At 45.3% G+C, this 15,871-nt stretch overlaps 1 protein-coding gene across 3 annotated transcripts in view; it reads right to left on the bottom strand.

The window, feature by feature from the left end:
* The window catches only part of RTN3 (reticulon 3), a 32,488-nt gene extending 18,856 nt beyond the window's left edge, over positions 1–13,632 (bottom strand). The window contains exons 1-2 of one of the 3 annotated variants that reach the window (XM_039363205.1): positions 13,376–13,632; positions 824–874 (exon numbers count right to left, since the gene is read on the bottom strand). In XM_039363205.1, the coding sequence (XP_039219139.1) occupies positions 824–874; positions 13,376–13,487 (163 nt within the window). In that variant the 5' untranslated portion in view covers positions 13,488–13,632. The remainder of the gene's footprint in view (positions 1–823; positions 875–13,375) is intronic. The other 2 variants (XM_039363206.1, XM_039363207.1) reach the window with 2 other exon arrangements.
* Positions 13,633–15,871: the final 2,239 nt, after the last annotated feature.

The raw sequence follows: 15,871 nt of genomic DNA, 5'->3' as shown, positions 1-15,871 counted from the left end.
CGGTCTTAAGTGTGAAAAAAAAAACACCGGTCCGAAGTCCCTTTTTCCAGTGCCGTTGTAACACTGAACAGTCACTGTCGTAAGTTGAGGACTATCTGTATAAGAATCACTGCTACAGATCCTCCTCTCCCAATCTAGCCTTCTTCACATTTGTTGGGCCTATGGGAAAGATAACCCAGACAGGAAAAAAGAACTTTGGCAAGGGAGATTTGCTTGGGGAAAGCGCATGGCTTAGTCACTCGGAAGCCTACAAAAAGCCAAACTGAGATCTGGATCCTTCTTAAACGGTCAAAGCTTCATTATGTTTAGACGATGATTGGCGTTAGGTTTTCCTCCAGCTTTGCGGACTGAACTCTCTACTGCCATCAGCACACCTATCTCTTTCCCCGCCGAACGGAATCACGTCGATCAGAAAATTATCCATTTTTGGATTCATGGAAAAGGCCTCGCTAACGGATGCAACCTAATTTTTTCCTTTTTGGGGGGTGGGAAAACTCCTTGCCAATACTGGTCCATCGGATCCTAGGCTCAGCAAAGGGACTTCACCAACGTTTCAAAAGCCTTTGTTGCTGCTGCTTCCAATTTCAATATCTAGCGTTTGGCCAGAAATGATTTTCGGGAAAGCCGTGGACGAACATCCGAAGGACCGTAGCCTCACGCAGCAGCACCGGAAGTCCTGAAAAAGGGTTTGCGGGCTGACCGAGAAAAGGAAAACCTTTTCTGGTCCCCAGTTACAGCCTCTTTCAACATTTTTCTTTCAGAAGCGAAGGGTGGGTGGGTGGGTGGGTGGGGTGGGGGTGTACAAGATAAATGACAGACTTGCCTTGTGAGGTCGAAAAGAGAGAGACAGGCTGAGAGGAAGAAACAAAGGAATCTGAAAGGGAAATAGATAGGATGAGATGCGGTCACCCTAAAGAGGAGGCAAGCAAGTATAACGGTTAATCAGGAAGGTGCCGAGACACCTGTTCTCAGGTGCCCGAGTGGAAAACGGCAGGGGGGGGAAGGGGGAATTGGAGGCTGCTCACTCACCTGGATGCAAAGTACCTATGAAACCCAAGGGAACCGCCCAGCTTTACCCATCTGCTCAGAAGGAAAAAGGACAGTTGTGTGAGATGAGCATGAACTCAGCGAATCAGGTTATATTTATCGCAGTAGCGACTTGAGCCTGCAAAAGGCTCCTAGACTGGGGCTGAAAGGCAAAAGCAATTGTAACAGTAGACCAGGTGCTCTATTAGACAGGTTTCACTGGAAAACGCTATATATTCTCCCTGGCTTCAGCTGACAGAAGTGAGAAGGGCCTAGAGCAGGGCTTTTCAACCAGTGGTACGGGTACCACCTGTGGTACATTGGCACCTGGCAGGTGGTACGCGACCATCCTAGAAAAGTGGTAGCGGGGGAGGGGAATGAGCTGAACCGGGGGCAGCACCGCACAAGCCTGAGCGAGAGAGACGGCTGGAGTTGCAGGGCTGTCAGAGCTCAGTGGAAGCACCAGGATCAGCGCCAGGCTCCAGCTGGAGCTCGGCGCTGATCCTGGGGCTTCTGCTGAGCCCTGAAGAAGTACCAATCAGCTGGAAAGCAGCACTGATCCTGGCCCTTCTGCTGAGCCCAGAAGAAACGCCGATCAGCTGGAATGTTGCAGCATCTCCAGGGTCTTGTGATTTACGTTCAGATGCTTGGCAACTGATTCATATTTATGACGGTCACAGTGTCCCAGGGTCATGTGAAGTGACCAAAACCTGCTGCAATCACCCAGCAGACAGGGGGAATGAAAAACCAAACAACCCCCACCCCATCCCTGCTGCCAATCCTCAACAGAAATGCTCACAACAATGAAAACCTCGGATAGGACGAAGAGCGCCGCCAGGCGGGCAGGCAAGTGTCTTGCTCGGCTGTGACTTGGGGGGACACTTTTTTCAGTGCCACTGTAATTTCGAGCAGTCACTAAGCAAACTGTTGTAAGTCGAGGACTACCTGTACTTTATCACTTTTTTCCTTTGGGGGGGGGTCATGAAGTTTTTGACACCTTGCTAGGCGACTGGTGGTACTCAGATGTTGCCGTATCCTAAAAGTGGTACAATGGGTGAAAAGGTTGAAAAGCCCTGGGCTAGAGGTTAATACAGCTGCCTAACATACAAGCTGCCCAGGTTCGAATCTCAGAAGGGTATGGCTAGCTGATGAGAGCTAAATAGCTTGAAACAGCTATACTAGTTTCCCTTTAACTCTGTCAGCAAAATCTAAATTTACACACACACACACACACACACACACACACACACACACACACACACACACTAAAACCTGGCAATTGTATACTAACTGCATTTAAGAGTATCTGGAAGGCACTTGAAGATTTCCCGATAAAGGAGAATATCTGTAGCTCAGGGTTGAAATGCCAGCTCCGTTCCCACCCCGACATTACAAACCTCTAACGTCATACACAATCTCCCAAAGTCCTCGTCACCAACCTTCCAAATCAATCTTTGGGCCAGTGTGGAACACAACTCAAAATACTGGCTCAGATTGGCAACTATCTTCTTGAGAGCATGCTTGATGGAGAGAGAGAGAGAGAGAGAGAGAGAGAGAGAGAGAGAGAGAGAGAGAGAGAGAGAGAGAGAGAGACAAAGAAAGATATTTATCCAATCTTTCTCCAACCTCAACTCAAGCAGTTTGGAAAGAAGGAAAGAAGAAAGGAAGGAAGAAAGGAAGGAAGGAAGGAAGGAAGGAAGGAAGGAAGGAAGGAAGGAAGGAAGGAAGGAAGAAAGAAAGAAAGAAGAGAGAAAGAAGAAAGAAAGAAAGGTAATAAGTACCCAAATTCAAGGTGCACCCATTTAGCAATGGCTTTGGCGTGGAGCCCAGCACCAAAGGCATCCTCACCCCTCCTCTTCGCCCAAAAATTTCAACACCCAACCCATTTAATCAGCCGTGAAGACTGATTCTATCTTTGCCAAAGGCTAGATGACAAGTCATTCCCCCCACCACCCGCACCCAGGGGCACTACAGGGGGTCTCTGCTTTTTCACAAAAAATGCAGTGTGTGTACATCCTTGGCAATGTGCTGCAACCCACCCGTCTGGCTTCAGTGTGCAAATCTGCAGGGCAGGGAAGGCACACACCGACACACTGCGAGTTTATTGAACAAAGATGCATCTACGGAATAAATGAATAATGAGAAAGCTTTTTAGTGCCGGTTATAAACTCTGTCCTCCCTGCCAGCATATCTCCAACCTCAGCAGTCCTTCAGAGGAGCAACTCAAGTCTCCTTCGGTCACAAGGTTAGAGGAATGTTTATTTAGATTTATTGGCCCTTGCAAAGACTTGCAAGAGTGGTGAGTAACGCAGAGGTTCTGGACGGTTCTTTCGCCGGCTGTATCCCAAGCGAAGCCACTGTGCTGAAGCCTTGAGAACACTGGGAAAAGTTTATGCAAAGAAATATCGCAAGGCAGCGTGAGGCAAGATGGTTGAAACCAGGGGCCAATGTGGGCTTCATTTCTTGCTATTTTTAAGCTGAGCCTTTCTAAGGCTCACAGAGAAGAGCAACAGAGATGATCAGGGGACTGGAGGCTAAAGCATATAAGGAACGGCTGCTGGAATTGGGTATGCTAGTTTAATGAAGAGAAGGACGAGGGGGGACAGGATAGCAGTCTTCCAATATCTCAGGGGCTGCCCCAAAGAGGGAGTCAAGCTATTCTCCAAAGCGCCAGAAGGCAGGACAAGAAGCAACGGGTGAAAACTAACCAAGGAGAGAAGCAACCTAGAACTAAGGAGAAACTTCCTGACAGTGAGAACAATTAACCAATGGAACAACCTGCCTCCAGAAGCAGTGAATGCTCCAACACTGGAAGTTTTTAAGAAGAGACTGGACAGCCATTTGTCTGAAATTGTACTATAGGGTTTCCTGCCTGAGCAGGGGGTTGGACTAGATGACCTCCAAGATCCCTTCCAACTTTACTAGTATTACTATTACTATTATTATTATTATTATTAATCAGTGCCTTGAAGGGTAACAAAGAAAGCAAAATGTTTACAACAGAGCAAAAAAAAAAAACAAAAAAAAAAAACCAAAACCAATGACAAAGACATACATGAATAACCAGATAAGTTACTAAACATTTAATAGGTTGTGCTCCTGAATAAGTGGCGCTGAGCTATCAAAACACCCCAATAAACATTTTTCTTGACCCACCAACCTACTCAAATATTTAGCCGGCTTTTTGATTTGCAAATGAAGAGCTAAATTAATTGCCAAGCAGCAAATTATATGCCCTGCTAAGTCTTGCAAGGCAGTGTCAGCATCCCCGTTTTTTAAAGCTGAGGCTGAGAAGAAAAGAAAAAAAAATGGCCAAAGGCTATCTAACCAACTCATCAGGGATATATACTTAGGAAAGATGGGAACGGAAATTCTTCTGTCTGCTTTTTGAACGGGACGGGTTGGTTAGGAAGTTAATCTCTGAAAAAAGGAGGGCAGGTATAACCAGCACCTTTTGTTACCTACCTCTGCATTTATTGGCGTAAGCCTGTTTCTCGTGTTTTAATGCAGTTACTTCAGGCTCAGCTCATCCCGGGTTTGGCAAGTGGAAAATGTGAAGCAACGTCGCCCACAGAGCCAGCTTTGGGCTATTGCAATCTGTTCTTTGCTGCTCCATTATACAAGGAGTCCTTAATTGGCAAACCATTTGTTTAGCAACCGTTTGAAGTTATGACAGCGGTAAGAAAAAAAAATGTGGCTTACAACCACTCCTTTGCCTATGCTATCAATGCAGCACATACATGATCAAGATTCAGGAGCTGGTCAACAGGCATGTGCTTATGATGGCTGCGGCATCCTGGAGCCCTGTGTTTGTCGTTTACGACTTTCTTAGCCGGCTTTCAACAAGCAGAATCAATGGAGAAAGCTAGAGTCCCTTATTAGCTGAGAATGAGAAAAAGGTTGTAAAACTAGACACAACTCACTTAACAAACTGCCTTGCTTAGCAATGGGAGATTCTGCTCCCCATTGTGGTCATGAAATCAAGGACTACCTTCACCTATAGTAGGGACAGCCCTCCTCACACCTGTCACTCCAATCAGATCAAGTTTATTTCTCCATCCCAAAGGTTATTTCCTTAATAGAGATCACCCTGTGGCACAAGTTAGCAACACCGTCATTAAGTGAATCTGGCTTCCCCCGTTGACTTTGCTGGTCAGAAGGTCATAAAAAGTGATCACATGACACCCGGGACACATTGCAACCGTCTTAAGTACATGCCAGTTGCCAAGAGTCTGAATTTTGATCACGTGACACATGGGGAGGCTGCAGACGGCCGTGAGTGTTAAAAAAGTCGTAACTCACTCTTTTCAATGCAGCTATCACTTTGAACAGTCCCTAAGTGAGCTGTTGTAAGTCAAGGACCACTTGTACCCTTCCTCAAGACGCAGAGCGCCCCCCCCCCACTGGAACTGACTGCCTGTGTTTACTGAGGATCTTCAGTCAACCAGAGAGAAATTGCCCTTTTAAAAACAAAACAAAACCACAAGCATTAATGGGCCTTTTTGCTGAACCCTCTCCTTGTGGAGAGCCACACGTGACGAGGGCTGAGGCAGAGCTGGAAGGCTGCCCTAGCATGCCTTTGTGTAAAAGCACAACTGTTGTAGTCTCGGGGCAAATGAGGCAGAGAGCTGGGAAAAGCATTGATGTGGGTATCTTGTGCAAGACCGTATCTATCCAACCGGCATGTTGTAATAATGACGCATTAATCGAGGCCGTTTGAAGTCCAGTATTCTGGACCGGTCTTCCTGGTTGTTATAAAACAAAAGGCCAGCACTAAATCCAGCTCGCAATGTTACCAGCCCCTTTGCAATGCTCCTCTTTGGAGTATCAAAACCCCACAAGAATCCACCGTTTTGATTGCTTATTTTGAACGCGTTCATTCTGATGCACATCGCCTGATGCTAGAGCGTTGAGCAAGCCGGAAAAATGGGGACCGACACCTTCGTTTCTTGGAGTTTCTGCATTTGCTCTGCAACGTTCACCCATCCGTTGGCCAAGTCCAGGCCTCCGTGCCACCGCTAACGTCTTTTGATCCTCATGACATTTATAGCATCACCTTTCAACTCACAGATTCGTCCAAACCAGGGGTCTTCAAACTTGGCCCTTTTATGACTTGTGGACTTCAACTCCCAGAATTCCTCAGCCAGGCATGCTGGGAGTTGAAGTCCACAAGTCACAAAAGGGCCAAGTTTGAAGACCCCTGGTCCGAACCAACTCAAGGATGACCTGGCTAACATTCACGGTTCTTTTCTACGTAAAAAGCACTTTTTTCTACTTCTTCTGTTTCACTGCTGCCTTTATATCTGGCCCTTCCCCCAAGGACTACAAACCAATATACATAATTACATTCTCTCTCTCTCCTATAATAATCCTGAAATGCAGGATGGAGGAGGATGGTTGCATCTGATCCTACACTTCCCAGAACATCCTTTAGCATCCGGGTGGCCTCTCTATCTTACCTATCTATCTTATCTATCTATCTATCATCTAGATATCAATCAATCTATCTAATCATATCTATCTATCTGATCATATCTGATCATATCTATCTATCTATCTATCTATCTATCTATCATATCTATCTATCTATCTATCTATCTATCTATCTATCTAATCATATCTGTCTGTCTGTCTGTCTGTCTGTCTGTCTGTCTGTCTGCCTGCCTGCCTGCCTGCCTGCCTGCCTGCCTGCCTGCCTACATCACATTTCCAGAACTGAAAAACAGTTTTGAGTGAATTAATGTTCCAAGTCTTCTGCTTTGTTCTCAACAGAAGCAATTTGATTTTTAACATATGGCTTCAAAAAATATCCGAATGGACTATAATTGTTGCATAATTCATATTTATTTGGCACTGGCAGCCTGTTGCAGCATTTTGAAATGTCTGTTAAGTTGAATGCATCTTGAGCAAGAGGTAAGCTAATTCTTATTCTTTAAAAAAAAAATCAGCAGAAACTAGTCAAGCTCTTTCAGGCCCAAACCAACATAGGAGATGTGACAAAAACAGATTCTGTACCAATTTAACAAGAGGGTAGTAGAACGCCTATATTAATTATGCTTAATAACTGCCCTGCTGGCTGGGGATAATGGGCCCTGTTATTGAACGGTTAGCCAGGAGCCATAGTAAAAAAAAAACTGACAATACAACATGGAAAAATTGTCTGTACTTCCACTGTCTAATTCTGGAATAGTCTTGAGTTCCCACCCAACAATTCTTCAGAAGTCAAAGACAACCCAACAGTATCAAGCAATTGAAGACTGAAAGGGAACTTTCAAGCAAGATTTCTGAACAAATTCTACAACTCATGTAGAAATACATTCATCATTACATCTTCCTTTGTCCATTTCTTAGCGTTTAGTCCTGATTTACTAATTTGGCAAAGGGTTCTCCACCCTTTCACAAGGTAAACTCACTTCATTATGTCCTTAGGGAGAAAGATGTCAACTTCCCATCCTACTGAGTCAGGAGATGAATTCCTACATCACCCAAATATTCGCAAATTCTAGGTTTTTAGACCTCTCTAGGTTACAAGTGGTTACACAGTGAGGGCCAAAGCCTTTTCATTTTGCATTTTGGTGGCCAATGGGGCAAAGCAAAGATATTTTTTCCCCCAGAGATGCAAATTCATTGGGCCATTATTTTCTAACAAGCTGGATTTTTAAAATGGGATTAAAGCACACCCTTCTAATATGAATATTTGTACTTAACCAATAGACACTTTGCACCCTTCCCTTGAAAAGTGACCTAGTCTTCATTGCTTTTAAAGTGGTTTCACATTTTAAGTTTTCCAGGTGGGTCAAAGTAGACCACAGGGGTGGAAATCCATATTAGAAACAGATTACAGATTCTTATTAGCACTATATACAGGTAGTTCTCAACTTATAGCTATAACTGAGCCCAAAACCTATGTTGCTAAGTGAGGCATTTGTTAAGTGAATTTCGCCCCATTTTACGACCTTTCTTGCCACAGTTGTTAAGGGAATCACTGCAATTATTAAATTAGTAGCATGGTTAAGTGAATCTGGCTTCCCCTGTTGACTTTGCTGGTCAGGAGACACTGCAACCATCATAAGTACCGGTCAGTTGCCAAGCGTCTGAATTTTGATCACGTGACCATGGGGAGGCTGCAACGGTCCTAAGTGTGAAAAATGGCCCTTAGTCATTTTTTCAGTGCCATTGTAACGTCAAACGGTCATTAAATGAATTTTTGCAAGTCGAGGACTACCTATATAACCTATATGAGTTTCATGGGTGAAAGACATTGCCTGGTTTTTTTTTTTTTAAAGGAAAATGGAAAAATCCAAAGAGGGGCTTGCTTAAGGAAACAACTGTGTGGATCAGGGTTGCAGACAATTCTTGCAAAACAACAAGGGTGAGCAGTGAGGTCTACATAATTTAGACCACCAATTTTAAAAAAACAAAACGTGGGATTCAAAAGGACAAACTTAAGTTACGGTTAGTCCTCTCCGGTGGATTTATACCCTGCTTTAAATCAAAACAAGCCCATCTGTCGTGGAAAGGAGCCAAAAAAGAAAGCATCCAGCCCTCCACATATCTTGTTGCTTCTATAATTTTACACATCAGTACTGACACAGCTTTCACGCTCAACTCAGCCGCCCAAAGGGCGAGAAACCTGATCTCTTCACACGAGCCTAACGAAGGGGCCATTCCTTGCTCCGTGCCAATTTCTGGGCTTTGTCTGGTATTTTTGCACAGCAGATGCTGTGACAAGTCTTCAGGACCTCCAAATTATGTCACCGTTTGAAGTTGAGACATATGGCCAGCTGTTCGACAAAGCAGGAATGGAGGGGGGGGGACTCCAGAGCCGATCACCCCCTGCCCAACGTATGCAGCCCTTCTTCGGAGCAAATGTGAGACATAAAAAAACTCCTGTTTGTCTTAGCAACCAGGGATGTGGGCACACCTGGTTCTGTGCATCACACTAAGCATTAAAACGTGATCCGTAAGCAAACCCAGCCCAATGCATTTTTGGATACCAAAATGTAGGGGGGGGGCCACAAGCAAATGGCGGTGGCTTGTTCAAGAAACGACAGTGAGCCAAAAACGATGGTGATGCAATGTATAAATGCAAAATTCCACAAATATCCTATTTTATATTTAAATCATCCTGCAGGGGCATTTCTTTTCGTGGTTTCTAACCAGGGCTTCAGTTCTTGGGATGCCTAAAGTAAGCGAGATGATCTCGAATCAGGGAAAAAAAAATCTCTTTTGGAGTGGCATTTCATTTGTGGAGACACAAACAATCAAACACAAACCTCTCTCAAAAAAAAACAAAACCTGCCTGGTACTCTTTTGGGGCCAGACAAAAATTTCCTTTTAACTACCCCAGGGCCTTCTGAAAACCATGTTAGCGTTTCAGACCTTCAAGATCCTGCTGTTACTTTACTGAGATATGACGTTGTGTTACTGCACTTAACACTGCAGCCCCCACCTCTAAACTGCCACAGCAGAAAAGCACAATAAATAGATCGACTCAAAGGATGAAACCAGCAGGGCTATGGGGGTTCTTTGAGAATGCAAGCGGGCAAAACGCCACTAAATTAAGCTTAAGCATCACCCAAAAGGCTTGATTTTTGCAGTGGGCACCTGAAGTGGGCAGGTGGGCAGAGAAGGGAGTTCAGTTCAAGAGTGCTGGCTTGGATGTGCAAAAAAAAAAAGAAGGTCCAGGGATGAGTAACCTGGTTCACTCATCAAGGAAAGAAGATGAAGCTACAGACCGAGATACGGCTTATCTGGTGGTGCAGAAGTGCTTTCTCTGTCAGACAAACCATTTCTGGTCAGATCCCTTGTAAAACACCGGAGGTTTTTAAGAAGAGATTGGGCAAACATCCATCTGAAATATTACAGGTTTCCTGCTTGAGCAGAAGGTTGGACTAGAAGACCTCCAGGGTCCCTTCCCACCCTGTTATTCCATCAGACAACAGGCCATATTCACCGCTTTGATCTTAACTCTACGGTGCCCTGAAGAGAAACCACACAGGGGAAGCCAGCTTGCTCCCAAACCGGCATCCGTAGCTGGAAATACCAGAAGCAGTGACAGGTGGGAGATACATTACAAGCCCTTAAACCCCCCCCCCTCTCCCCACCCTCCATGGAACAATTCAGCCGCCTGCCAGATTACACTAATATGATTTTCTGCAAGGGCTCAGCATCCTGCTCAGGAATGCAACACCAGTAAGCCAGGGTCAGCTCCCCCAAAATGGCTTTGGCGGTCTCGTCCCCTTTAAAGCAGCATCACCTGCCCTCTCTGCCTTCCTCTCGCCCTGACAGACATCTGCAGTGCAGATTTTTGATGAGGAGGCGGCTTTTTCTACCCAGACCCTGGAGGAGATAAGCCGCCCAGCCACCCACCCAGATGATGAAGAGGAAGGGGGCCTTCCAGGGTCTTTGTCTTGCTTTCATCCCTTTGGCAGTCTCCAAAAAGTATTTTAAAAAAGGGAAAAGATCAGAGCCAAAGGGGGGGGGAGGCTTTCCCAGAAGCAGGTTTTAATGTATTCTTGCCCCCACCCAAAAAAGCAACAGCAAAGAGAATTTGGGGGAGGGGAAGAAAGATTTAAATGACAATAGATTGCCTTTTTTCATGCCACCCAGACTCAGACAGGAAGTATTTGGAAAAAACAATGCCCTTTTCTCTCTCTCTCTCTCCCCCCCCACCAACTGGATCACCTGCCTGGGATGAGAATGATTTAGGACGCCACCAAATAAATAAAAGTAAATAAAATCTTCCTGCAATTGCAAGGGGAGGATTTTGTTCCCCATCTCCCATCCATCTGGTATTTCCCCCCCCCCCAGCGAGGGAGACCATGCCAAGAAGGTGCAAAACGCACCTTCAGACTCCATCCTTGTCTCCTACGCCTAGAATGATGATGATGATGATAATAATAATCTAGGATTTACTTCCCATCCACCCACGTTCTCTCATCTCGGTAAGAATCCCCTGGCTTTGGCAGCAAGGAAAGTAGCTTCATAGGCCACTCCCCACCCGTCGCTGCAGTGCTAGATCAGACAGACTGGAAGACCCCTGAAATGGAGGAGAGGGGAAGGGGCTTGCAGCCGGAAAAACCCCACGTACTGAAGCAGCGAGAGTTTGCCATCCTGATCGGCATGCATCTGCCAGACATTTTGCTGATAGCTGCAATGTTCTGCTAAGCCACCGCCGAAATTGCTTCATTTCCCAGCTCCGGGGCATTACTGAAGAATTTTCCACGGTGCTGTCGTGCCACACCCGTGGCATCTGCCCAGATTGCTTGCTTGCCTGCCCCTGGGACTGTTGGCAACCTGGCACCCCCACCACCCCATTTCCCAGCTCCTCCAGCCTTCAGTTGTTTTGGTCCGCCTTGCTACGTTCCACAGGGCAGCTGATCTGAATGCTAAATTCCCCATTCCCCCCCCCCAAGCCCTGGGAACTGCCACACCCTTCTCCTCCCTGGGGTCCTTCGGAGGCCCCTTCCCAGGTCTCAAACCCTCCATGGTCTCCAGCGCAGCCCTTTCCAGGGGAAAAAAAAAAATCCTTGAGGAGGGGGGGGGTGTCCAAACGCACCCAGTGCACCCTGGCAGGTTTGGATTATCATGGCTGTTCCCAAAAGAATAAAGGAGGCAGAACTATTTCTCACAAAGAGGATGCAAATCCTTGCCTATGAAAGGATCTCTCAGAATTTATTTTTTAAAAAAGAATATTTTACACGTCAATCTGCAAGGGAGCTGTTGCACTGAAAACTCTGGTCATCTTAAATGCACCATCGACTTGGTTTCCCATGAATGTCCCTGTTATAACGGCTGCGGCCAAAAGATGCTTATTTTGAGCAGTCTCCCTTCAAATCCCAACTGCTGCCTTTTTCTTCTGGCCCTTTCCCCACGATCTGCCATTTTGGGGGGAGGGAAGGACAACAATTCAGAGGAAAGGTCTCAAAGCCCAGAATTTGTTAGTTGGATTTCAGATTCAGCCCTGTTCAAAAACCACAGTGACCTTTCCCCTCCATAAAAGAGCTGTCCCCAAGCTATCAAGAAAAAGGCTAATTTTCAAATTCCCTTTAGGAGTAGTATGCCTTCCACCTCGTTCAGACGGTTGCCAAGCCTGCAGACTGCACTGCAAAACGAAAGAAGAAGAGAGACAGCTTTGCACCCAACTGTCACTTGAATCTCATTTGGGTACCCTGAAAGATTTTTTTTGACCCTGCTTCCCGCTGAGGGGAGTGGCAGACCCCAGTGGCCGGGAAGGCACCAGGCTGGAGAAATAAAATCTGTAATCAGCCATCACATCAACACCCAGTTTTGACTTTATCCTCCAGGGCAGGGCGCACATAATGGAGCCGAGGGCGGGGAGGGAAATTGAAGCCAGCCTTGAGAAAAGACTGGAACAGGGTTCATTTTCCCAAGCTTTGTAGTGTCACCACTTTAATTGGTTGTATATATATCTATATATCTATATTCAAAAACTAAAACACAGATCACTGAGACTAAACATTTATGTAAAAACTTAGCTTTCGTCAGCATAAATAAATTTTTAGTCTCAGTGATCTGTGTTTTAGTTTTTGAATATGAATATACCTGAGACACTCGTATCTTCAAAACCATTTTAGATCTCTATATCTATATATTTATATAGATAGATAGATATCTAGATAGATATCTACATATCTACATATCTAGATAGATATCTACATATCTAGATAGATATCTACATATCTAGATGTCTAGATATCTAGATAGAATTTTGCATTTCAACTCTGCTTTCCAGACTGCTTTTGCTGAACCTTGCAAGCCATCTGCAGCCATTAAGGAACTGCGAGGCAGAAAGAGAGACAGACAGAGAGAGAGACTTCCTAGATAAATAATTGTAAAAACGTATTTTAATTTATCCTGCATCAACTAGGGGAAAATGGGGCTCTGAAGCCCTTCCCCTCCTTATCTACACTCTTTAAAGGGGAGGAGGAGGAGCAGCAAATAAAATATCTGATCTCGGTAAAGTAATGCAAATGGTACAACTCACTGGCAAATTCACAGACTCTGCCATTTTTCTGCACTAAATGAAAATGCATCATAACATACACCCCAGTTCACCTTAATTGGGGGGGGAAAGCAAATAAAATATCGAGTCTCGATGAAATTAATAAGGCAATGGGCGCATTTATTGGCGAATTAGCAGAGGCTGCAGTAATGGCTTGCATTAAATGCAAGAATTCCAGGAAATGCGTCTTTCTCCCCAGTTTCCTAGCTCGTGCTGGACAACCTTAGGGCTCTTCCCGTCAACGCGCACTCCCCCTCCCGCGCCGCCGCCGCCGCCGGCCGTTCCTTCCACTGCCCACGCCCCCCCCCCCGGCGTCCTTACCAGCGCAAGATTGGGGGGAACCTGCCCCCTTCAGGTCTCGTCCTCCCGACTCGGAAGAGCCACCTCCGGCAGAAGAAGAAATAAACGGGGACTGGGCGGCCGGATCAGCCATCTTCGCCTACGACGGGAATAAAAATAATAACGCACGCAGCGCCGACGAAGGATCTCCTCCACGCGACCGCCCCGCTCAACGGACGAGCACCGACTGACCAACCTGAGGCGACGCGGTCGCAGCGCGCAGGCGCAAGGAGAGGGCTGTGAGCAAACGTGCCGCGAAGGGGCGTGTCGGGCTGATGTGCCTTTCCGGCGCAGGCGCAGTGAGGAAAGAGGACGGGAGAAGGCGTGTCTTTGGGCTGTCAAATTTTTATTTTTTATTTTTGGGGGGGATGAGAAATTCGTATATATATACACGAGCTGATTTTAACTTAAATAAATAGGGAAGTTGCTAAGCCTACCTATGTAGCTTTGCTGTTAAGAGATAATGGAACTTTTAGCTGCCCAAGAGTTTAGGAAAGATGATGTCAATTTTTTTTTAAAGATTTATGCTATTTTTAATGCCCTTTTAGAGATGAGTCTGTTTTAATGGTAAGGTATGCCCTTTTATTGAATCATCATTATTTTAATAGGAAAAAGGAGACACGCCTCTTAAATGTAGTAGTATTATTATAATGTCATCGGTTTGAGAGTTTGTTCCTGACTAGTCTATTCTCAGCAGTCAAATTTTTTCTTTTGAATTTTAAATGTTTTTTTATTACATCCTGTTATTGCACTGATGTTTTTATTGGGTTAACCATCCCAGACTTTGCTGAGCTCAGATGGGTGGATCTATAAATATAGTCCATGCGGTAAATAAATAATGAGAATACGGTAAAATCTCAATACCTATTCAACTCAGGTTGACCTTGGAAAAGTCAGGGTTTCTGAAGACTGTAGGCTGCACCTAGAAAGGTTTTTTTTTTTTTTGAAAGGAGACCATTTTTATAGGATGCGTGTTGTTTTCTTTGTCATGTATCCAGGAACTCATCAGCAGCCTATCAGAATATGTAAATTTAGCTCTAAACCAGCCAAACAGCTGTATGTTTTTCACACATAATCCATACAAGTAGCCCTTCACTTACAATCTTTTTTTTACAGCAGTGAAAAAAAGGAACTTAGGTTGTGACTTTGCATTATAAACACTGCAGGATCAAAATTCAGGTGCTTGGACCCCTGGCATGTATTTAAGATGGTTGCAGGATCCTGAGATCCTATAATCAGCATTTGAGACTTTCCTACCGGCTTCCAACAAGCAACGTCAATGGAGGAAGCTGTAATTCGCTTAACAACTGCCTGATTCACTTAATGTCTGTAGCAAAATAGGTTGTAAAATTGAGCGCAACTCGACACGCGCCTCGCTTAGCGATGGAAGTTCCGGTCCCACCTTTGATCATAAATTGAGCTTTGCCTCTACATAGAAAGTGATGAAGCTTTGCTTTCCTTCCAAACGGTTGGGACTACAACTCCCATTACTCTTGCCCCATGATGGCTGTGATGGATGAGAGCTATATTCCAACCAGGCAGAGAGAGGGAAGTACATCATTTGGGTTCTCTGTTGTGCTGCCACATCTGGCAGGCCACCGATGTGTAAGCAACATGGCTCCTTGGGATCTGGGATCACAACTCCCATCTTCCCCCACTGTTGGCCTTGGAGGGACTCTTTTGCAATCTCAGATTGCTTTTCTGGGAATTTCTCGGCACCCTACAGTGCTGGTCCTGTGGTTGCAAAACTGGGAAGCCCATGAGCTACTGCCATTTTATGGTCCCTCCCCCCCCTCATGCTCTCTGAAACTGGGGGAGCCACAGTTTCCCACCCCTTATTTTACAGCAGGAAACAATAAAAGCAGTTGTTTAAGACCTCAAAGAGGTTGAAGGCCTTTAAATGAGTCAGCAACACAATTATTGGATATTTTCTGCAAATTGGGCCATACTGCATGCAGTCTATGGCCTGGCAAAGTGTTGGTTCCCCCCCTCCCTGCAATAATTAAGTCAATACTGGTGTTTTGGGGTTCCCACGTCAGTTCCTGCATTTTGTCCCCTCCTTTAAAATGAATGACACAACTGGGAAGACAGCCCTAAACCGATGCCCCAAACCACATACCCCACTAGAGGGTAGCAAAGAGGCACAAAATCCCAATTGTTGCTGTCACATAGATATGACAGATATTTTTTCAGACCTGTACAGGTAGTCCTTACTTAACGGTCAATCAATTACGGTCATAAGTTGAGGACTACTTATAACCTTGTTGCCAGTTTGGTATAGTGGTGAAGGCTCCAGTCTAGGAACTAGTTGACTACGAATTCTAATCCCACCTTAGGCACAAAGCCAGCTGGGTAACGTTGGGCCAGCCATACTGCTTCAGCCCTAGGAAGGAAGCAATGGCAAACTATTTCTGAAAAACTGGCAAGAAAACTGTAGGGAATTTCAAGGGAACATAACTAAATGGAAGATTTTAAAAA

This window comes from Crotalus tigris, unplaced genomic scaffold (assembly GCF_016545835.1).
Source record: "Crotalus tigris isolate CLP2741 ecotype Arizona unplaced genomic scaffold, ASM1654583v1 scf7180000019553.37968852642:3898890, whole genome shotgun sequence".
NCBI lineage: Eukaryota > Metazoa > Chordata > Lepidosauria > Squamata > Viperidae > Crotalus > Crotalus tigris.
Note: the sequence above shows the minus strand (reverse complement) of the source record. Positions and strands in the feature narration are given on the sequence as shown.